Source organism: Notolepis coatsorum (genome assembly GCF_963971535.1).
Source record: "Notolepis coatsorum genome assembly, chromosome: 7".
In the NCBI taxonomy this organism is placed as follows: domain Eukaryota; kingdom Metazoa; phylum Chordata; class Actinopteri; order Aulopiformes; family Paralepididae; genus Notolepis; species Notolepis coatsorum.
Window position 1 is genome coordinate 134,291,660 of NC_140171.1, and position 20,161 is coordinate 134,311,820.

At 44.8% G+C, this 20,161-nt stretch overlaps 1 protein-coding gene across 1 annotated transcript in view; it reads left to right on the forward strand.

Annotated features, from left to right (window-relative positions):
- tll1 (tolloid-like 1) overlaps positions 1–20,161 on the forward strand; it is a gene marked incomplete at its 5' end in the record, with an annotated part of 135,262 nt that overhangs the window by 48,899 nt on the left and 66,202 nt on the right. Inside the window, 3 exons of the mRNA XM_084317851.1 lie at positions 5,387–5,503; positions 16,500–16,580; positions 18,522–18,707. Coding sequence (XP_084173977.1) covers positions 5,387–5,503; positions 16,500–16,580; positions 18,522–18,707 — 384 coding nt within the window. The remainder of the gene's footprint in view (positions 1–5,386; positions 5,504–16,499; positions 16,581–18,521; positions 18,708–20,161) is intronic.

Genomic DNA, 20,161 nt, shown 5'->3' on the forward strand with positions numbered 1-20,161 from the left:
TGGTAATGAGGACGTGCATGACAAAGTGTTTAGGGGAAGTAATCACAAGTAGCCTATGCTGTACATTATTCTCTAACGTGACCGCTTGCTGACAGATGACTCCTGGAATAACAGCACTAGCATCATAACGGTCCGTAGACCATACTTCAAATTTGTTGCTTCAAAGACTGTCCCATTACTGTAATGTGGATGTCATTTGGTTTAATCCAGAAGTCATGCTTAATGCCATTCGGGGGATGTTATGTCGCCCATCATTCTCCAGGTTTGCATGTCAAAGGGATCAAGAAGGTAATTCTGCTTTTGAAGGTATGGGAGTTGGTTGAGGGCAAAAGGGGTGATATGATTCAAGATAAAATTGCTTTAATTTTGCGTTAATTAGGGTATTTAAATGAATCACCAAAATTAATGAAATGTTAATATTAACAGCCCTGTTTCAATATAAAGCTTATTGACCTTTGGCATTACGATGCATGATGCCATACAATATTCTCAGCCAGCAACAAAACCCATGGGCAAAGCCACTGAACCTGTAGATCTATGAATGGAATAACTACATTAACCTTAGTTACAACAAGTAACAGCTAGCATAGCAATTTTATACTTAGAAGTGAAGGGTTGGGGATTAGTCACTAGTCATATACATCACACCGGCAATACGTCATCATTTGCACTGAATTTTGATCGCCACACCTCCAATTTGATCACGCTGCGCCTCCAATTTGATCACGCCGCGCCTCCAATTTGATCACGCCTCCAATTTGAGCATGCCACGCCTCCAATTTGATCACGCCTCCAATTTGAGCACGCCACGCCTCCAATTTGATCACGCCACGCCTCCAATTTGATCACGCCACGCCTCCAATTTGATCACGCCGTGCCTCCAATTTGATCACGCCACGCCTCCAATTTGATCACGCCACGCCTCTAATTTGATCACACCACGCCTCTTTTGGGGGGGGGGAAACTCAGGGAATAAACAGGAATTAGACAGTGTTTGTTCATGAACTTCAACTTTAGGAGAAAATACAGAATAAAACACGCCAAAGATGATCAAGACCCAGAAATAGTCATTACCTCTTAGTTTGACACTTTCATAAGCATAATATGAGATGTCCAGGCGGGGAAATGAGGAAATGGAATCAAACGTAACCTTTCACAATGGCACAAACACTTATTAATGGTGGCCAGTGTTGGAAAGTAATTGCTTGACTTAATGGTGGCCAGTGTTGGAAAGTAATTGCTTGACTTAACATGATGCACTAACAAAACAAACTTTTCAAACAATGTAAGTATTCTGCCTGTTTTATACAGGCCAAATACAATGGCAGTCAATAGGAACAGTGTCTGTGTTTAAAAAGCCAAAGTACCCGGATATGCCAGTGTTAGCTTAGCTGGGTGCTATTGTGCTTATGACCAACTCGACTACCAAATTAATGTGGTACCTTTCGTATTGTTGTATGAGATTTATTGAACAATGAGAGTCTATGATGCCCCCGATCCCACACACACACCGTTCATTTAGAAAGAGCTTCGGGCGCCAGACTGGCGCACCACGTACAGCGCTGTGGTGCAACACGGCCGTCCTGGGTTCGACTCCCGGACCCGGCGACCTTTGCCGAATGTCTTCCCCCGTCTATCGCCCATATTTCCTCTCTCTCTCTCTGCCGGACTGCCCGGAGAAAAACATAATTAAAATATATATATTTTTAGAAAGAGCTGTCAAGGAGTGAATGTATTATTTATGTTCATACAACAGACGCACACACACACACACACACACACACACACACACACACACACTGCTATTGCACTGCAAAAAAAATTGCACATTACTCATTACACAATTTTTTTTTGGAACTGTACATAGCCATCTTTGTTATTTAAAATGTATATAGTATAATATCTACATCCTGATCTGCACTGCACACTTTTAGAACTGTATATAGTGTAGTAATCTTAATTTTTAGTCATCTTATTTTATTCTATGCTAAATGTATTGTATTTTTATCTTATTTTATTATTAATAATCTATCTTATTATTAAGATAGAAGCTGCTATGGTCGAGGGACCACAATAAATAGAATTTCACTGTTCTTGCTGTAAAGTATTGAAATAAGTGACAATAAAGGAATCTGAATCTGAAAAGAAAACACACACAAAGCGTTCCTGTTGTGTGTCTGATTGGCTGTCTTGATTGGCCTGCTGTGTTAAAGCGGTAGAAAGCAGGGCCATGTCCTGTCAGCCTGAGGACCTGATCAATACAGCCTGAGGACCTGATCAATACAGCGCTAACTGGCTAACTGCCCGTACTCACACGGCCGACAGGGTGGGAGGTGTTACTGATGTGTGTGAGGCAAGTCTATACCTCTCTGTTTGAAGGGACTAAACAGTGTGCAGTGTTTGGTGCATTACTTCTGTGTGTGTGTGTGTGTGTTTGTAGGTCTGTGTGTGTGCTTGTGTGCGCTTGTGTGCGCTTGTGTGCGCTTGTGTGTGTGTATTTGGTGCAGTGCCCCTGTTGAAGGGCGAACAGTAAGGCCCTGGTCAGCACGAAGTATCTCTCCTGGGACATGCTGGGGTTTTAGGATCAATACCCCTCCTCCTGCACCTCCTCCCCACTTGCCTACCTCCTCCTCCTCACCCTCCTCTCCTCTCCTCCTCCTCTGCTCTCCTCTCCTCCTCCTCCTCTGCTCTCCTCTCCTCATCCTCCTCCTCTCATCTCCCCTCCTCTCCTCTCATCTCCCCTCCTCTCCTCTCCTCATCCTCCTCCTCTCATCTCCCCTCCTCTCCTCTCATCTCCCCTCCCCTCCTCTCCTCATCCTCCTCCTCTCATCTCCCCTCCTCTCCTCTCCTCTCCTCTCCTCTCCTCTCCTCTCCTCTCCTCTCCTCTCCTCTCCTCTCCTCTCCTCTCTTCTCTTCTCCTCTCCTCTCCTCTCCTCTCCTCTGCTCTCCCCTCTTCTCTTCTCCTCTCCTCTCCTCTCCTCTCCTCTCCTCTCCTCTCAACTCAACTCCTCTCCTCTCATCTCCCCTCTTCTCCCCTCCCCTCCTCTCCTCTCCTCTCATCTCCCCTCCCCTCTTCTCCCAGTGCCTTTGTGCTATTCCTGGTATCTCTATGGATTAACAACACTAGCAATCAATGGGCCAAACTTACTGTCACTGCACTGTATTCCTCAGCCTGCCCCTATCTTCATCCCTCCCTCCCTCCCTCGTTCTTTCTTTCTTTCTTTCTTTCTTTCTTTCTTTCTTTCTTTCTTTCTTTCTTTCTTTCTTTCTTTCTTTCTTTCTTTCTTTCTTTCTTTCTTTCTTTCTTTCTTTCTTTCTTTCTTTCTTTCTTTCTTTCTCTCACTCTACCTTTCTCTCTCTCCACTTGCCTCAGCTCCTCCTCTCCATCCACTTGCGTCAGCTCCTTTTCAAGCACTTTTAATCCTCACAGTTTCCCAAAACATTTTAAATGACTGTCTGACTGTCAGAAGTACATATAATTAGTAATTACATATCATTACATATTGATGTTGCATACTGCATACTACAGCTTACATTTCTTTCAGCACACCTGCATTCAAATGGGATTTGACCTCTAGCCTAATGCAAAGGACTACAACAGCCCCGCTATCTAAATGACCCAGCAACCTCATATCTGTCCAATCTATATAGCATACGCAGCCATTCACACAAACACACACACACACTCCCTGTCTGTATCTGATATGATGATTTGTAAACGGTGTGCTGCGTGGTTCATTGTGGTTTGGCCCGTTTGGCAACAATGCTGTGGAGGGGAGCACACAATGCCACACACTGGGCCCCATTTCCCCTGGTGGCCGTCCTGATTAGCTGTATGACAAGGCCTCCCCATTATGCCATTGTTAGCGCATTAGCAAACGTCCCAAATCCCTACTGAAGGCTGCGGTCCTGCTAAGCTAATCATTCAGCGATGGTTATCACTAATGTGTTGTGTGTTAAGAAGTGGATAGATAGAGATGTGGGACGAGGGAGAGTTAAGATATGAGAGATTGGGAGTAGAGAGAAAGAGGGAGGGAGGGAGGGAGAGAGAGAGAGAGAGAGAGAGAGAGAGAGAGAGAGAGAGAGAGAGAGAGAGAGAGAGGGGGGGGTCTAGTTCTCAGATCCAAGTTGTGTTTTGCTATGTGACCCACACACACACACACACACACACACACACACACACACACACACACACACAGATTCAAAACATACACACATCAGTGTTTATTGTTTGAGTGCACGAGAGTGTGAAGAGAGATGGGAGAGGAGAAAGAAGACAGGGATGAGGGAGGAGAAAGAAGAAAGAGGGATGAGAGAGGAGAATGAGAGAAGCAGAGAGGAGAGCGAGGTAAAGAGACCGTGGGAACAGGAGTGATAGAGGAGGAGAGGAGGGGGAGATAAAGTAAAGGAGAGGAGGAGATACAGAGGTTGGCAGGAGAGGGGGAGAGGCAGTGGAGTGTTTCAAATGAGTGGAAGAGAGAGCGGGAGAGTCTGTTGGAGGGAGAGAGAGGGGCGAAGTGGGAGTGTGAGAGTGTGTGATTTGCCAAAGGCTTAACGTTACACATGGCCTGATATCATACCATCGTAAGATGGCAAGGGAGGCAGTGTGTGTGTGTGTGTGTGTGTGTGTGTGTGTGTGTGTGTGTGTGTGTGTGTGTGTGTGTGTGTGTGTGTGTGTGTGTGTGTGTGTGTGTGTGTGTGTGTGTGTGTGTGTGTGTGTGTGTGTGTGTGTGTGTGTGCTTTTCCCAAGTGGGCTGTGAATGTGTGAATTATTTGTATACAAAAGTCTTAACTACCGTAAATGTATTCTTAGTCGACTAATAATCATAGAACTTTGTTGACTAATGGGTAAATCTATCAAATTTAAGCATATTTGTATAATATTATCATGATGCCAGAGGTGTGTGTTTTTTTTATTTAAATTTTTTTCAGTAATGGATAATGGCTGATACTAAATGGATAAACCTTCCAGTTAGCTTAAGATACTAAATGGATAAACCTTCCAGTTAGCTTAAGATACTAAATAGATACACTTTCCAGTTAGCTAAAGATATGGCTACCCTTTGGTAAATAAACCCAAACAATCACAATCTAAATATTGGAAAGTCATACATCAATATAATAAAATTATCAATGTTAGACACTGGTGATATGATGTCTATTAATAATGATGGTAATGATTTTTGGAGGGATGATGATGATGGTGATGATGATGTTGATAAGGATGACAATGATGATTGTGATGGTGGTGGTGATGATCATGATGATGGTGATAAGGATGATGATGACGATGAAGGTGAAGGTGGTGATGATGATAATGATGATGATTATGATGGTGATGATTATAATGGTGATGATAATGATGATGATGTTTTTCGACTGGCAGCTGCATTCTGGGGAGACATTGCATTAGACGAGGAGGATCTGCGCATGTTCCAGATCGACAGGACGATAGACCTGACTCAGCACACACAGACACACTCCCGACAGGGACACACCACTGGTGAGTGGCCCTATGTACTCATTCCTCAATATCAACATCTGTCACTCACACACTCACTCACTCACTCACTCACTCACTCACACACTCACTCACTCACTCACTCACTCACTCACTCACTCACTCACTCACTCACTCACTCACTCACTCACTCACTCACTCACTCACTCACTCACTCACTCACTCACTCACTCACTCACTCACTCACTCACTCACTCACTCACTCACTCACTCGCTTGCTCACTTACTCACTCACTCACTCACTTGTTCACTCACTCATTCACTCACGCACTCACTCACTCACTCACTCACTCACTCACTCACTCACTCACTCACTCACTCACTCACTCACTCACTCGCTTGCTCACTCACTCACTCACTCACTTGTTCACTCACTCACTCACTCACGCACTCACTCACTAACTCACTCACTCACTCACTCACTCACTCACTCACTCACGCACTCACTCACTCACTCACTCACTCACTCACTCACTCACTCACTCACTCACTCACTCACTCACTCACTCACGCACTCACTCACTCACTCACTCACTCACTCACTCACTCACTCACTCACTCACTCACTCACTATACCTCATTTACAGTATACATAAAAGTATGTTTCTGGTGTTCCTAACTGAACAGGGAGTTGCTGGACCTGTGCACCTCAATGGGTAAAACATGGCACTAACACCAACATTAGAGATTTTACGGTAAATGTGAGAAAAGTGTGATTTTGCACACAGGAGATATACAGTATACTGTATGTACTGTTCCCTGTCAGATCAGTAAATGTGAGAGGAAAACGTGTCACATGATCCTTTTAATGACCTCCCGTGTTCATAGCATGGTGAAGCGCTTTAGCTATCGATGAATAATTTAAAAGATAATGTGGCTATCAACCACCAAGTATTTGCTTTCAGCAAGTGATATCTCTATTCTAGATTAGGGTTATAGGCGTGACATCTCCAGCGAGGTTAGGGTTAAGGTAAGGGTTAAAAAAGGGATGTGGAGAATTGAACCAGATTAGGACATAAACCATTAAGTGTTGACTGTATTATAGGACCCGTAGGGCTTGGGAACGTGATGTCAGGTAACGCCAGGAAGCCGGCGTGTGAGGAGGGATTACTCAGAGGCGGACTGTGTGTCTTGACAGGCGGATCGGTGGAATAAAAGATGGTTTGGAAGACTTGTGTGAAAAGCTGCCACAGAGAATCTCATGACCATCGTGGGAGAGAAGCCTCCACCCTTCCTTTTCTCACCCCCAACTCCGCTTTTAAAACATAGCCCTTTTACCGCTTTCTCAATGCAAATCGAGAAAGATGGCGACCGGTGTCCATAGCAACACATACTGTAGCAACGGTCTAACTTCCCACCCACTCCCCCCAGCCCTATTAACACACTATTGGCCTACAAAATCTCACATTTACAGCACATTGCCTGCGTAATCACTGTTCTCCCACATTTCCCGTAACATATCAGAATCCGAATCAGAAAGGTCTTCTTTATTGCCAAGTAGTTTTCACATACAAGGAATTTGCTTTGGTCGTTATCGGTGCGACATTAACACTTTCAGTGCCGGCCATTAACATGGGAAACATGGTTAAATGCCAGGACCCACTTCAATGATAGCGTTGTGAACGCATAATCTCTGTCTTAAATTATGGCTATGTGTCTAATCTGCCTGTCGCTTATCAATGACTTGTTTGCAGTCAACATTGTCGAAACGGATTGTTTTTTTTAATCGGTTCATTTTCGTTTTATAGCATTTTGAAAAGCCCTCGTTTTTCAGGAAAATATATAGATTCCGTGATAAACGGCATTTACTGGAATATTCTAGCATACACAAAAACGTTGTAATTTTTCTGCCTATTTATGAATAGTTTTCAAATAAACACTAGATTAGTGTTTCTCTCATTTCCTCATCAGCCATCACAGCCACACACACACACACGCATAGGGCAAACGCTTATATCTCTGTGAAAACAGCTCTGATTATCCTAAGACTGGTCAAATAAATTCCTTACCTGAGATCAGATGTTATCCAAAAAGATTATTCCAATTCCTGATCGCCATTCCAAATATCGATCACGCTTATTGATTACAGTGTTGGGTCCTGTAAATACATAATCCACGCGTTTTCCGGGCCAGCGAGCACAATCGATCCTTCAGTTGGCTTGAGGGTAGGCCTGCCACGATAACACATTTTGCTGGGTGATTAATTGCCCCCGAAAATATCGCGATAAGCGATATTATTGCGACCGGTTAGAGATTTTTTTTTTGGAGAAATTTATTTCCCAAACGTTTTTTTTTTTTTTTTTTTTCACTAATATAATGATAATAGCATAATAATGCAAGGACACCGTTTCAAAGTGCAATAAACTTTTATTTAACATTGGAAGACATTTTAAATATCCTAAATAAAAAAAATGCTCAGTTTGATTGTTTATTATAAAACAAACTGAAACTGGAAACAAGCCCTCTGTCTGGCTTTTTGTGTCATCCTTTTAACATGTACATGTATTATTAATGTACCTTGCGCCGCAGTACCATGTACAAAATGTTAATAAAGTGTGAGGAAAAAACTGGAAACGTAATAAATAAAAAGGCAGTGAAACAATAATCAAATAAAGACCAAAATATATACTATCTCTATTGGAATGGAGACTTCAGCACAGGATAAACTAGGGATGGGCAAAAATAATCCAGATCGATTGATCACATGATGTACTCGAGTACTCATGGAGGAAAACGCTGTACAAAATAAACATATTTTCCGGTGTTTTAGACTTTTATTTTGAAGCCCACCGCTCCGTCTTTTCCGGTGTTTTATACTTTTATTTTGAAGCCCACCGACCGGACCGGAAGTATTGTTGTGTGATTATCCTAGCAGAACCTATGCGCGGACAACTTGTCTCGTCTGGTTCTGTGTTTTTGAGCTAATGATAAAACAAATGTTGAGATTGTTGGTGAACAACTAACTTTAGGTTAGTTTTAACGTTAGCTACTAACGTTAGATGCAGCTACTACAGGCAATCAACGATGAGGAGGAAGCGTCAAATCCGTATATACTAGAATAGTAGCCCTGTGGTGCGTAGGCACGACTCGAAACTACCTGTTATAATAAATTAATTCATGTTTAACTTGTCCCTGTGTCCAGTCCTTTGACTAGCCGTTCATTGTAAACAATGATGCATGTAATTGTATTAACGTTATTCTGTGTTGTAGCTATGCTATACGTTGTATTTCGTTTGTTAGCTATTTAGCTAATGTTGTTAGCATTGAATGAGCATCAACGCTCGATCTTTCATCTTTATTTAGCAGTCCAGTTTCTCCGGGCAGTAGCGAGTAACTACTTGGGTCTAAAAACAGCTAACGTTACACTACACATAACGCTACTTGGTTAAAAGGAGCAACACTATTGAGAAATGTAGTTAAGCTATATGTGGCATTGCTATAGGCGAGCTCCCGTGCTGTGCTCTGTAGTAAGGCCAGCGGCCCCCCACACGGAGAGTGACTGACGAGGGGTACTGGTTCCGCCTCATTAAAACAAATAGCAATTAATCGCGCCCGTCAAAATCATTGCATTCATTTTAATTATCGCGGCAATTAATCGATTTATTGCTTATCGCGGCAGGCCTACTTGAGGGAAAAGTAAAATGAGCAAACTGGCCACCCCCCCTTCAGCAGTGTAAAGTAATGGGGTGCAGTTACACAGGGAGAGACGATAGGGGGCAGTATCTTCCCAATTGAGCTCAGAGAGACTCTGCAGCACTAACCCGAGGCTCGATTGATGAAATATGAATTCAAATCGCCAATAAAAAAATAAACGACAAACAAACGCTATATAGCGTCGGGGGCACTCAAAGGTCGGCATGAACTAACGACAAAACACGTCCGTGGCACTCAATGTGTTAACAGACAGATAATACAATAAAGAGGTGGAGTAAAATAAAATGAAATATGAGCTAAGTTAAGCACAATAGAATAATATAATTATGAAATAAAATATAGGCCAGGGCTGTACAATTGTAAATAAGAGGTTGAATAAAATTATATGGGATATAAACTAAATGTCATGGTCCCAGCCGCGTGTAGCTGTTTCGCAACAGTAAGTGACTTCCGGGGTAGGCCTGATTGGCCCCGACAGGCACGTGACGCGCAACTTTCTCTGCCGCGCGGCACGCTCCGCGGAGCCCTTACGGAATTACGTAACCGTCCAAATACGGCATGACTCTCATTCGGCGCTATAGCTCACCTCGCAGAGCAGCGGTCCTGCGATCCTGCGGTCCGTTGTTGGTGAGTTCGAATCCCATCAAATCTTTTTTTTTTAACGTGATTTTTTTTTTAACGTGTATTCTTTCGCCGGTTAAGGTTAGGCATGGTTAAGGTTAAGGTTAAGGTTAGGCATTGTTTCGGAGTTGGTTAAGGTTAGAACGGTTAAGTTTAGGCGCTGTTAAGGAGCTGGTTAAGGTTAGAGTTTGTGTTAGAGAATGGCAATATTCTTTCTATGGTTAAGGTTAGGCATGGTTAAGGTTAAGGTTAGGCATTGTTTCGGAGTTGGTTAAGGTTAAAACGGTTAAGTTTAGGCGCTGTTAAGGAGCTGGTTAAGGTTAGAGTTTGTGTTAGAGAATGGCAATAGACAGCCTATTTCCGCGCGACAGCTCTCAGCAGCCTCGTTGCGCGTCCTGAGTTTGCCGCGTCACGTGCCTGTCGGGGCCAATCAGGCCTACCCGGAAGTCACTTACTGTTGCGGAACCGGTACACGCGTCCCAGCCGGGGTTCCTTCCTGAACAATGTGAACAGTGGTTTTCTGCCGCCCTCTGGTGGCCAAACGCAGCAACTCCAGATACTGAACCTTCTCAGGCATTTAGGATTAGGTTTGCTGGTTATGTGTAATACTATCAATGCTATGATTAATGTTCTGCCTCTGTTCATGTTGTCTTTCCCCGGTCTGGGTTGTGTTTAAAGGGTTAATCCTTTACATATGTTTCCAGTAAGGTTTATCTCTTTACATATGTTTCCAGTAAGGTTTATCTCTTTACATATGTTTCCAGTAAGAATAGAATAGAATAGAATAGATCTTTATTGTCATTGTTACAGTTGTTACAACGAAATTTAAAATGCAGCCCTAGGTGCTAGTAAAAATATAAAAACACAGTCCTAAACACAGTATTAAATATAAAAACAGGAGTAAGGCATAAATAACATTAATATAAACAGTGGGGTGTAAAAGATAATTGCACTATCCATTAATGTTTGTGCGTGTGCGTGGGGGGCGGGGGTGCAAGGGAGGCTGTTGTTTTAAAATTTAGCTGAGTTTAGTGCACATATGGCCCTGGGATAAAAACTAAACTTCAGTCTGTTTGTCCGGGTGGGCATGACGCTGAAACGCCTGCCCGAGCGCAGCCGTACGAAGTGTTTGTTGCCCGGGTGGTGTGGGTCTTTCAGTATTTGTACTGCTTTTTTAAGGCAGCAGGAGTTGTATAGTCCCTCCAGTGAGGGGAGGGGGCAGCCGATAATCTTCTGGGCCGAGTTGACGACCCTCTGGAGCGCCCTCCTCTCTGCGGCTGTGCAGCTGAGGAACCACACATTGATGCAGTAGGTGAGGATGCTTTCCACGGAGCAGCGGTAAAAAGACACAAGCAGGTCTTGTCTGAGGTGGTAGTTTCTCAGTATTCTCAGGAAGTAGAGTCTCTGCTGTGCCTTTTTCACTATCGCCGTGGTGTTGGTTCTCCAGGTCAGGTCATCCTCCAGGTGGACACCCAGGAACTTGATGACCGAGACTCTCTCCACACCTCCCCCGTCGATGTACAGGGGCTGTATGTCGGTCTTCTTCCTCCTGTAGTCCACGATCATCTCCTGGGTCTTTAGCTTATTCCGCTGTAGGTTGTTATCTTTGCACAGGGCTAACAGCTGCTCTACTTCATCGCGGTACGCGGTCTCGTCGCCTTTTGTGATGCAGCCCACCACGGTGGTGTCGTCAGTGAACTTGATGATGGTGTTGCTGGGGTGGACTGCGGTGAAGTCGTGTGTATAAATAGAGTAGAAAAGGGGACTCAGCACGCAGCCCTGGGGGGATCCGGTGCTGAGGCTGATGGCTGTGGAGGTGTGGGGGCCTATCCTGACCCTCTGGGGGCGGTCAGAGAGGAAGTCCTTGGACCACCGGCAGAGGGGATGGTTTAGTCCAAGGTCCATGAGTTTGGGCACTAGTCTGTCAGGCAGGATTGTATTAAATGCAGAGCTAAAGTCCACGAAGAGCAGCCGTGCGTAGCCCCCGCTCTCTCCAGATGGGACAGGGTAGAGTGGAGAGTCGTGGCGATGGCATCCTCCGTGGACCTGTTGGCTCTGTAGGCGAACTGGTGGGGGTCTAGTCCGGGTGGGAGGCTAGAGATGATGTGGGGCTTGAGTGTCTTTTCAAAGACCTTCATGGGTAGGGAGGTGAGTGCGACTGGACGGTAGTCGTTCAGGCAACTGATGGAGTTCTTCTTTGGGACTGGGATAATTATGGAGGTTTTCAGGCAGGGTGGGACGATGGCCTGGGACAGGGACTGGTTGAAGATCTTAGTGAAGACCCCTGTCAGCTGGTCAGCGCAGTCTTTCAGCACCCGTCCCACGACCCCGTCCGGCCCCGCCGCTTTCCTAGGGTTCACTCCCTTCAGTGTGCGTCTCACCTCATGCTCCGTGAGGATGATGCTGCTGAGGGCTGGTGAGTGTGGTGAGGCTGCTTCTGTCGGCACCGCCTCGGGGGTGGCGTTGATGTGCAGTGTGGATGTTTTTGTCGGCCTCGCCTCGAATCGTGCGAAGAAGGAGTTCAGCTCCTCTGCCAGCTGAGGGTCACCCTCGTTGGCTGAGGAGTGGCTGGGTTTGTAGTTGGTCATCTGTTGGACCCCCTGCCATGCCTGTCTGGTGTTGTTGTTCTGGAAGCAGTCCTCAATCTTCCCCTTGTAGTCGGTCTTGGACCTCTTGATACCTCGCTTCAGGTTGGCTCTGGCAGTGCTGTATAGCTCCTTACCACCCTCTCTCTGAGCAGATGCTGCACCTCTCCCGTCATCCACGGCTTTGTATTGGGATAGACCCGGATACGTTTGTCCACGGTGACAGAGTCTATGCAGTGCTTGATATATCCCAGCACTGATGAGGTGTACAGTTCCAGGTAAGGTGTATCTCTTTACATATGTTTCTGTTAAGGGTTAACCTCATTACATATATTTCCATTAAGGGTTTAGCTCTTTACATATGTTTCCATTAGGGGTTATCTCTTTACATATGTTTCCATTAAGGGTTATTCTCTTTGCATATGTTTCCAGTGAGGTTTGATATCTTTACATATGTTTCCATTAAGGTTTATTCTCTTTACAATTACTGTGTGTTCATGCCTGGTCTTAAACCAGCTGGCGCTCATTAGTAATCACGGGCAGTACTTATTCCTGCTCGTTTCTCACTTCCTTGTCGCGCCATTGCCTTTGTTTTGTTGCCTACCCTTGTGTTCGGTCACGTACTCTGTTTCACCTTTGTCCTGTATTTCCCAGTGAGTCCGTTCCTTATTCCACACTTTTCCTGCACTGCTGATGTTTGTTTTCCGGGTTTTGCAGTTCGTTTTTGTTTGTACCGTTTTAACGTGTATCATTGTTGTTTGCAACTGCTAAAGTAAAAACCCCGTTCATTTTCATTCCGTCGTCTCTGCCTCTACTCTCTCTGATCGTGTTCAGCATTTGGGGTCTCCTCACCTACCACACCGAACCCTTACGCTAAATGAAATATAGCACAATAGAATATAGTACAATTATAAGTAAAAAAAAAAAAAAAAAAATAGGAATAGGAATAGGCCAGGGCTGTACAACTTGGCAGATGTGGTCCAATATATACACTAATTAGAATGAAGTAACAATACAGTGGGCAAGTGTATAGTCCAGTAGGGGTATATACACTCACAGTAGTGTATAGATAGTAACAAACGGCATATAGATTGTTGAGATTAAACTGAGAGCGAGTGTGTGTGTAGGCTCCGGTCAATGGTCTCTAACTACACACCCTCAAGGAGGGTCATCAAAGAGAAGTCACCTATTCTCAGTCCTTGCCCCACAATGGTGGAATTAACTACCCACCCCAGTTAGGACAGCCGAAACACGTCCAATCTTTCGCCGTCGACTAAAAACGCACTTCTTCAACCATTATCTGAAATAAACCTAACTAGATCTAGACAGATAGATCTAACCCTAACTAACCTTACTATCATGCACTTGTCCTAATAAACTAACCTACACTGTAGCACTCAACACTTTGATGAACATTGTTACTCAGCTGATAGAGTTGTGCCCTTCCTGATGACTTGTCGTACAGAACTTGTAAGTCGCTTTGGATAAAAGTGTCAGCTAAATGACTAAAAGTAAATGTAAATGTAGGCTACAGTGCTTAGACTGCGTCCTGGGTGGAAGACAGACAGAGAGGAGGAGCAGGTAGGAGTGGACTGGGTGGAAGACAGACAGAGAGGAGGAGCAGGTAGGAGTGGACTGGGTGGAAGACAGACAGAGAGGAGGAGCAGGTAGGAGTGGACTGGGTGGAAGACAGACAGAGAGGAGGAGCAGGTAGGAGTAGACTGGGTGGAAGACAGACAGAGAGGAGGAGCAGGTAGGAGTGGACTGGGTGGAAGACAGACAGAGAGGAGGAGCAGGTAGGAGTGGACTGGGTGGAAGACAGACAGAGAGGAGGAGCAGGTAGGAGTGGACTGGGTGGAAGACAGACAGAGAGGAGGAGCAGGTAGGAGTGGACTGGGTGGAAGACAGACAGAGACGAGGAGCAGGTAGGAGTGGACTGGGTGGAAGACAGACAGAGAGGAGGAGCAGGTAGGAGTGGACTGGGTGGAAGACAGACAGAGAGGAGGAGCAGGTAGGAGTGGACTGGGTGGAAGACAGACAGAGAGGAGGAGCAGGTAGGAGTGGACTGGGTGGAAGACAGACAGACGAGGAGCAGGTAGGAGTGGACTGGGTGGAAGACAGACAGAGAGGAGGAGCAGGTAGGAGTGGACTGGGTGGAAGACAGACAGAGAGGAGGAGCAGGTAGGAGTGGACTGGGTGGAAGACAGACAGACGAGGAGCAGGTAGGAGTGGACGGGTAACAATGGTCCATTTGAGACACAAGTGTAGAATTCCACACCTCTGTTTCAAGCTGATTAAACTAGGGATGTCCGATATTGGCATTAAAATGTAATATTGGAAATGATCGGTATCGGTTTTCAAAAAAAGATTTTAATTTAATTTTACATTTATTTAACCTTTATTTACCCAGGCAAGCAAGTAAGAACAAATTCTTATTTTATTTATTGTGAAAAGTATGCATAATGTTGTGTTTTTGGGGGGGAAACCCTGCATATATTGGTATCGGTTGATATCGGTATCGGAAATTAAGAGTTGGACAATATCGGTATATCGGATATCGGTAAAAAAGCCAATATCGAACATCCCTAGATTAAACCAATCAGAGAGTCTGCTCTAATGCTGTCAATCAACAGCAGGGCCTTCCCCTTTTCTAATCTCACATAATCACTATATGATGTTCTGTCACTCGCACGTCCTGTCACACCTTGCCATTATTACCCAGTGATTGGAGAGATAAAGAGTGGGCGTGGGTGGGTGGGTGGGTGGGTGGGGGGTTGTGGTTGAGGAGTAGGAGAGAGGTAGAGAGAGAGGGGATATGGATACACACCAATACCAATACTGGTGTCGGGTAATGGAGTCGATACCAATCGTACGGTCAATGGTCTCTAACTACACACCCTCAAGACCCCTACGCTCTGCATCTTCTGGCCGCCTCAGACCTACTCCTATCCAAGCTCCCGGAGGGTCATCAAAGAGAAGCCGCCTATTCTCAGTCCTTGCCCCACAATGGTGGAATGAACTACCCATCCCAGTTAGGACAGCCGAATCCCGTCCAATCTTTCGCCGTCGACTAAAGACTCACTTCTTCAACCATTATCTGAAATGATTTAAAAAAAAAAAAAAAAAAATCTAACCCTGACTAACCTTACTGTCATGCACTTGTCCTAATAAACTAACCTACACTGTAACACGCAACACTTGATGAACATTGTTACTCAGCTGATAGAGTTGTACCCTTCTTGCTGTCTTGTCGTACAGAACTTGTAAGTCGCTTTGGATAAAAGCGTCAGCTAAATGACTAAATGTAAATGTAAATGTATATAGCCAAGAAACATATTTATTATCACTATCACACTACCAAATGGTTAACCCTTTCACTGTGACAATACAGAAGGTTAACCCTTTCACTGCCACACGACAAAGGTTAGCGGGCTGTAGTGTGGTAGTGAAAGGGTTAACCTTCTGTTGTGTGGTAGTGAAAGGGTTAACACTAGCACAGCCATGGAGAAAATGACACTAATTCCCGCCGGGAACTGGTCAGAAGACCCGACAGCCTTTAGAATGGAGATGGGAGGGAGAGAAGGGAGGGAGGGTCAATGAGGGAGGGAGGGAGGGAGGGAGAAGGAGAAAGGGAGTGATGGAGAGAGAGAGAGGGAGAGAGGGAGGGAGAGAGAAAGGGAGGGAGGGAGAGGAAGTGAGAAGGAGGAAGAGGGAGGTATAGAGAGAGGGAAAGAGAGGGAGAAAGAGAGAGGGAGAGGGAGGGAGGGAGGAGAGAGGGAGGGAGAGAAAGGGACGGGAGAGAGAAAGGGAGAGAGAGAAAGGGAAGGAGAGAGTGAAAGGGAGGGAGGGTCAAGGAGGGAGGGTCAAGGAGGGAGGGAGGTGGCCGCTCACCAGAAATAGTTGAAATAACGTTCTAATTCCATTTTCCTGAAGTCATTTTGAAATTTCAGAAACTGTGCCAGATAAAACGGGTACTTTTAGGAAAAGTCATTGAGTGACAGAGCTGGAGCTCGACCGAGAGACGAGGATACATTTATTGAAAATGCCTAGGGGTCATGTGATTGTTGGTAATTGTTGTCGGTGTGGGTCTTGACTCTTGTCTCTGCACGTGTGTTCAGGTGGCCTGGAGGAGCATGACATTGCCAAGAAGAGAGGATTGTTGTACATGTTGCTGGAGAGGATACGCAGATTGGGCTCCGGTACGGACCCTGAGCTCCCCGCCTAGCACACACACTAACTGCTCAACACACCGTGTGGATACAAGCAGAGATTTATATCAATGGGGGGACTGTTCATAGAAATGTTTTGTCTGGGGCGGCTACGTGGCGTAGTGGGCAAGGCACTTGCCACGAAATGCTGGAGACGCTGGGCTCGTCAGTTCGAGCCCAGCGCTCCACATTTGCTTTCAGTTTAGCTGGTCGTCCACAGTAATACACATTGGCCGTATTACGGGGAGGGAAACTGAAGGGTGGGGATCGGGCGTTGTGGACAGCGACTCCTACAGGTCGGTTGGTGAACCTGCGCAGTAGAATCAGGAAGTGTCGGGGGCAGCGTGAGCCTCCCACGCGTTACTCCTCGCCACTGAGAGATCGAGCTGCGCAGGTGAAAAGATGCGACTGCTGTTACCTCAAGTACCGGAGGGGACTTGTGCTATGTATGACTTAGTCCACATTGCAGCCGGCTTGTGGGAGGCAAGAAACAGCGTCCGTGACAGGGGAGGGTTGAATTGGATGATACGAAATTGGGATGGGAGAAAATATAGAAAATGGGAGAAAAAGTGGATAAAAAAAAAAAAAGTTTTGTCTGTGTTTTATTTTTCTCCTGCAATCTTTCTATTGTCACTGATACTGAGAGTGAAATTCTTTATTTTCGTTTGCTCTCTTGACCTAGCATGCAGCAACGACAGAATAAAAATGTGTTGAAAATAGAATAAAAATAGAATAGAAGTAGAATAAAGATAGATAGGATAGAATAAAATATAAATTACATAGAATAGCAGCTGGGCACAACAATAAAAGAGCTCTAAAATTATACTATAGTGGGCTGCAATAGTCGTAACACTTTACCCTAGGGTGCATGACTAAAGATGAAGTGGTTAGGAACTACTAGTTAACAAATAGTTAACCTTTAGAATTAGAGGTAAGCATGTAAAAAATAGGAATTTGAGGTTGGTCCGGGCAATATGCCCAAAATACCATGTTGACAGTATAACAGTATTTGACGGTAATTCGTTTTCCTGTATCATGGTCGTATTTAATTTAATTTAAATTCTGCTGCAAGGAATAATTTTTTGATTAACAGTTTACGATATGTATATATCATGGACGGCGGTTTAGTAAAAAAAAATCCATACTGTTGCATTGATCCATGATATGACTTCATATTCGGTTACACCTCCCAGCCCTAATTAGCTCCATAGGTTACTAGAAGACCAACCAGCAGCTCCATAGGTTACTAGAAGACCAACCAGCAGCTCCATAGGTTACTAGAAGACCAACCAGCAGCATCAGAACTGCATGTTAACTAATGGTTTGCTATGTTACTTCATTTGTTGTTCAGTTCAGTTCAGTTCAGTTCAGTTCAGACTTTATTGTCCCTCAAGGGGAAATTTGCTTTGCAGCAGTGGTAGAGACAACAACAACAACAACAATAACAACAACAACAACAACAACAACAACAACAACAACAACAACAACAACAACAACAACAACAACAACAACAACAAATAACACAACACAACACAAGAAACATCACATCTTAGAGAATCCAACCAGGACAAAGAAAAGGAAAATGAAAATGCATTACTGTTATTTTAAAGGAAGTTAAGTGCATTTAGTGCCCTGGGGATATACGGAAATGTAAATCTGTTGCTCTTTAGCCTGGGGAGCCTATATCTCCTGCCAGAGGGGAGGGGGACAAACTCCTCCAAGAGAGGATGGTTAGCTAACATGTTGATTGATTGTTGATTTGCTCCTAAGCACCATACAGTTACAAACAGCTGCTGAGTGGTCAGTTACCACAGTTCCTCATTTACATCCTAGTTACTCAGATACAAACACACGCACGCGCGTGCACTTTGAGTGTATGCAAAGTTGTAAAGGTGGGAAGCTGGCTGACATCAGGACCCCTCTCTCACCCAGACTATCTCCCTAAGAACCTCAGCAAGGGAGCTGCCATTCACACTATGAGTCCCAAGAGTCACACTATGAAATCTGGGAAAACTGGGAAAGTTGTGAAGAGGCGTGTTCCCAGAGCGGCTACATCCCGGGCTGAGCGGATCTGGCCGGGAGGCGTGATACCATATGTGATAGGAGGAAACTTCACAGGTAAGGAACGCCCACTGAATGACTATCCCACTTGCCCCAACAGGTGTGCGTGATTAGAACTCAACATGCTAATAGCCAATATACAGTATAACAACGGGTTCCACTCACTGAAAGCATTCTAGTATTGACCTATCTCAAGCTACACCCTCTTTTCTTGATCCTCCAATCACGACTGTTGCTTCCCTCTGACAAACGTCAAAGGGCGGGGCTTGAGATTGGTCAATATCGAGATTGAATTCTGAGGAGGAGAAAAAAACTGACTTGTATTTGTCAGACCTACATTGCGTATCTAAGTTGTCCATCACATACAAGTATAGTGAATTCACTTTTCTATACCTTCCTGCTAGGGATGTCCGATATTATCGGCCTACCGATATTATCGGCCGATATCGGCATTAAAATGTGATATCGGAAAATATCAGTATCGGTTTTCAATTTTTTTTTTTTTTTTTTTACATTTCTATAACCTTTATTTACCCAGGCAAGCAAGTAAGAACAAATTCTGATTTTATTTATTGTCAAAAGTATGCATAATGTTGTGTTAATTCCACAACAAGAGATATGTAATGTTAATTACCTGAAATTATTCAATTTTTGGGGGGGGGGGGGGGGGGACCCTGCATATATCGGTATCGGTTGATATCGGTTGATATCGGTATCGGAAATTGAGAGTTGGACAATATCGGTATATCGGTATCTGTAAAAAAGCCAATATCGAGCATCCCTACTTCCTGCTCATTGTGTCAAACACCACCTACTCAGTACACTACGGGGCAAATTCAGAAAGGGATTGTGTAGTTTTTTTCTGACACAACGCCTGTGCAAATAGCCCCAAAACAAACCTTGCTATTCACAAAGCACTCGCAAAGGGTGAAATACTGTGCTAACTGCGTTGCCATCATCACTGCGTCTCTGCGCGTCTGTGCTATTTGCGGGTATTTAAATGAGGTAATATGGGCGGAAAATGTGGCCCTTTCTATGCAAATGAGCCTCATTGCAAAAACAGTCCAATTCACAAAGATCTGCGCTAATTGCCACGCGCAGTTAAAGTGGCGCTATTTACGAATTGGTGGTAACTAAGTGTATTAGTGGCCAGTGTCTTCGGTGATCCGTTGGGTTAGGTAATAATCACAATAAAGAGAATAGAACCCGTACACTCATATGCTCCAGAATAGACTTAATTTTTTTTATCCACTTTTTCTCCTCTTTTTCTATTTTTCTCCCATCCCAATTCCATTGTGCCAATTCCCCCCCCCCCCCCCTGTCTTGAACGTTGCTCGCATATGCCCCCCACTGGCCGATTGTAGGGAGGATAGAAACCTTGCATCACGTGTCCCCTCCGATACACGAGGAGGCAGCCTGTCACATATTTTCACCAGACAGCGCGGACTCTCATTGGCGAGGTGTAACGTGTGGGAGGCTCACACTACCCCCGCCATTTCCTGTCTCTGCTG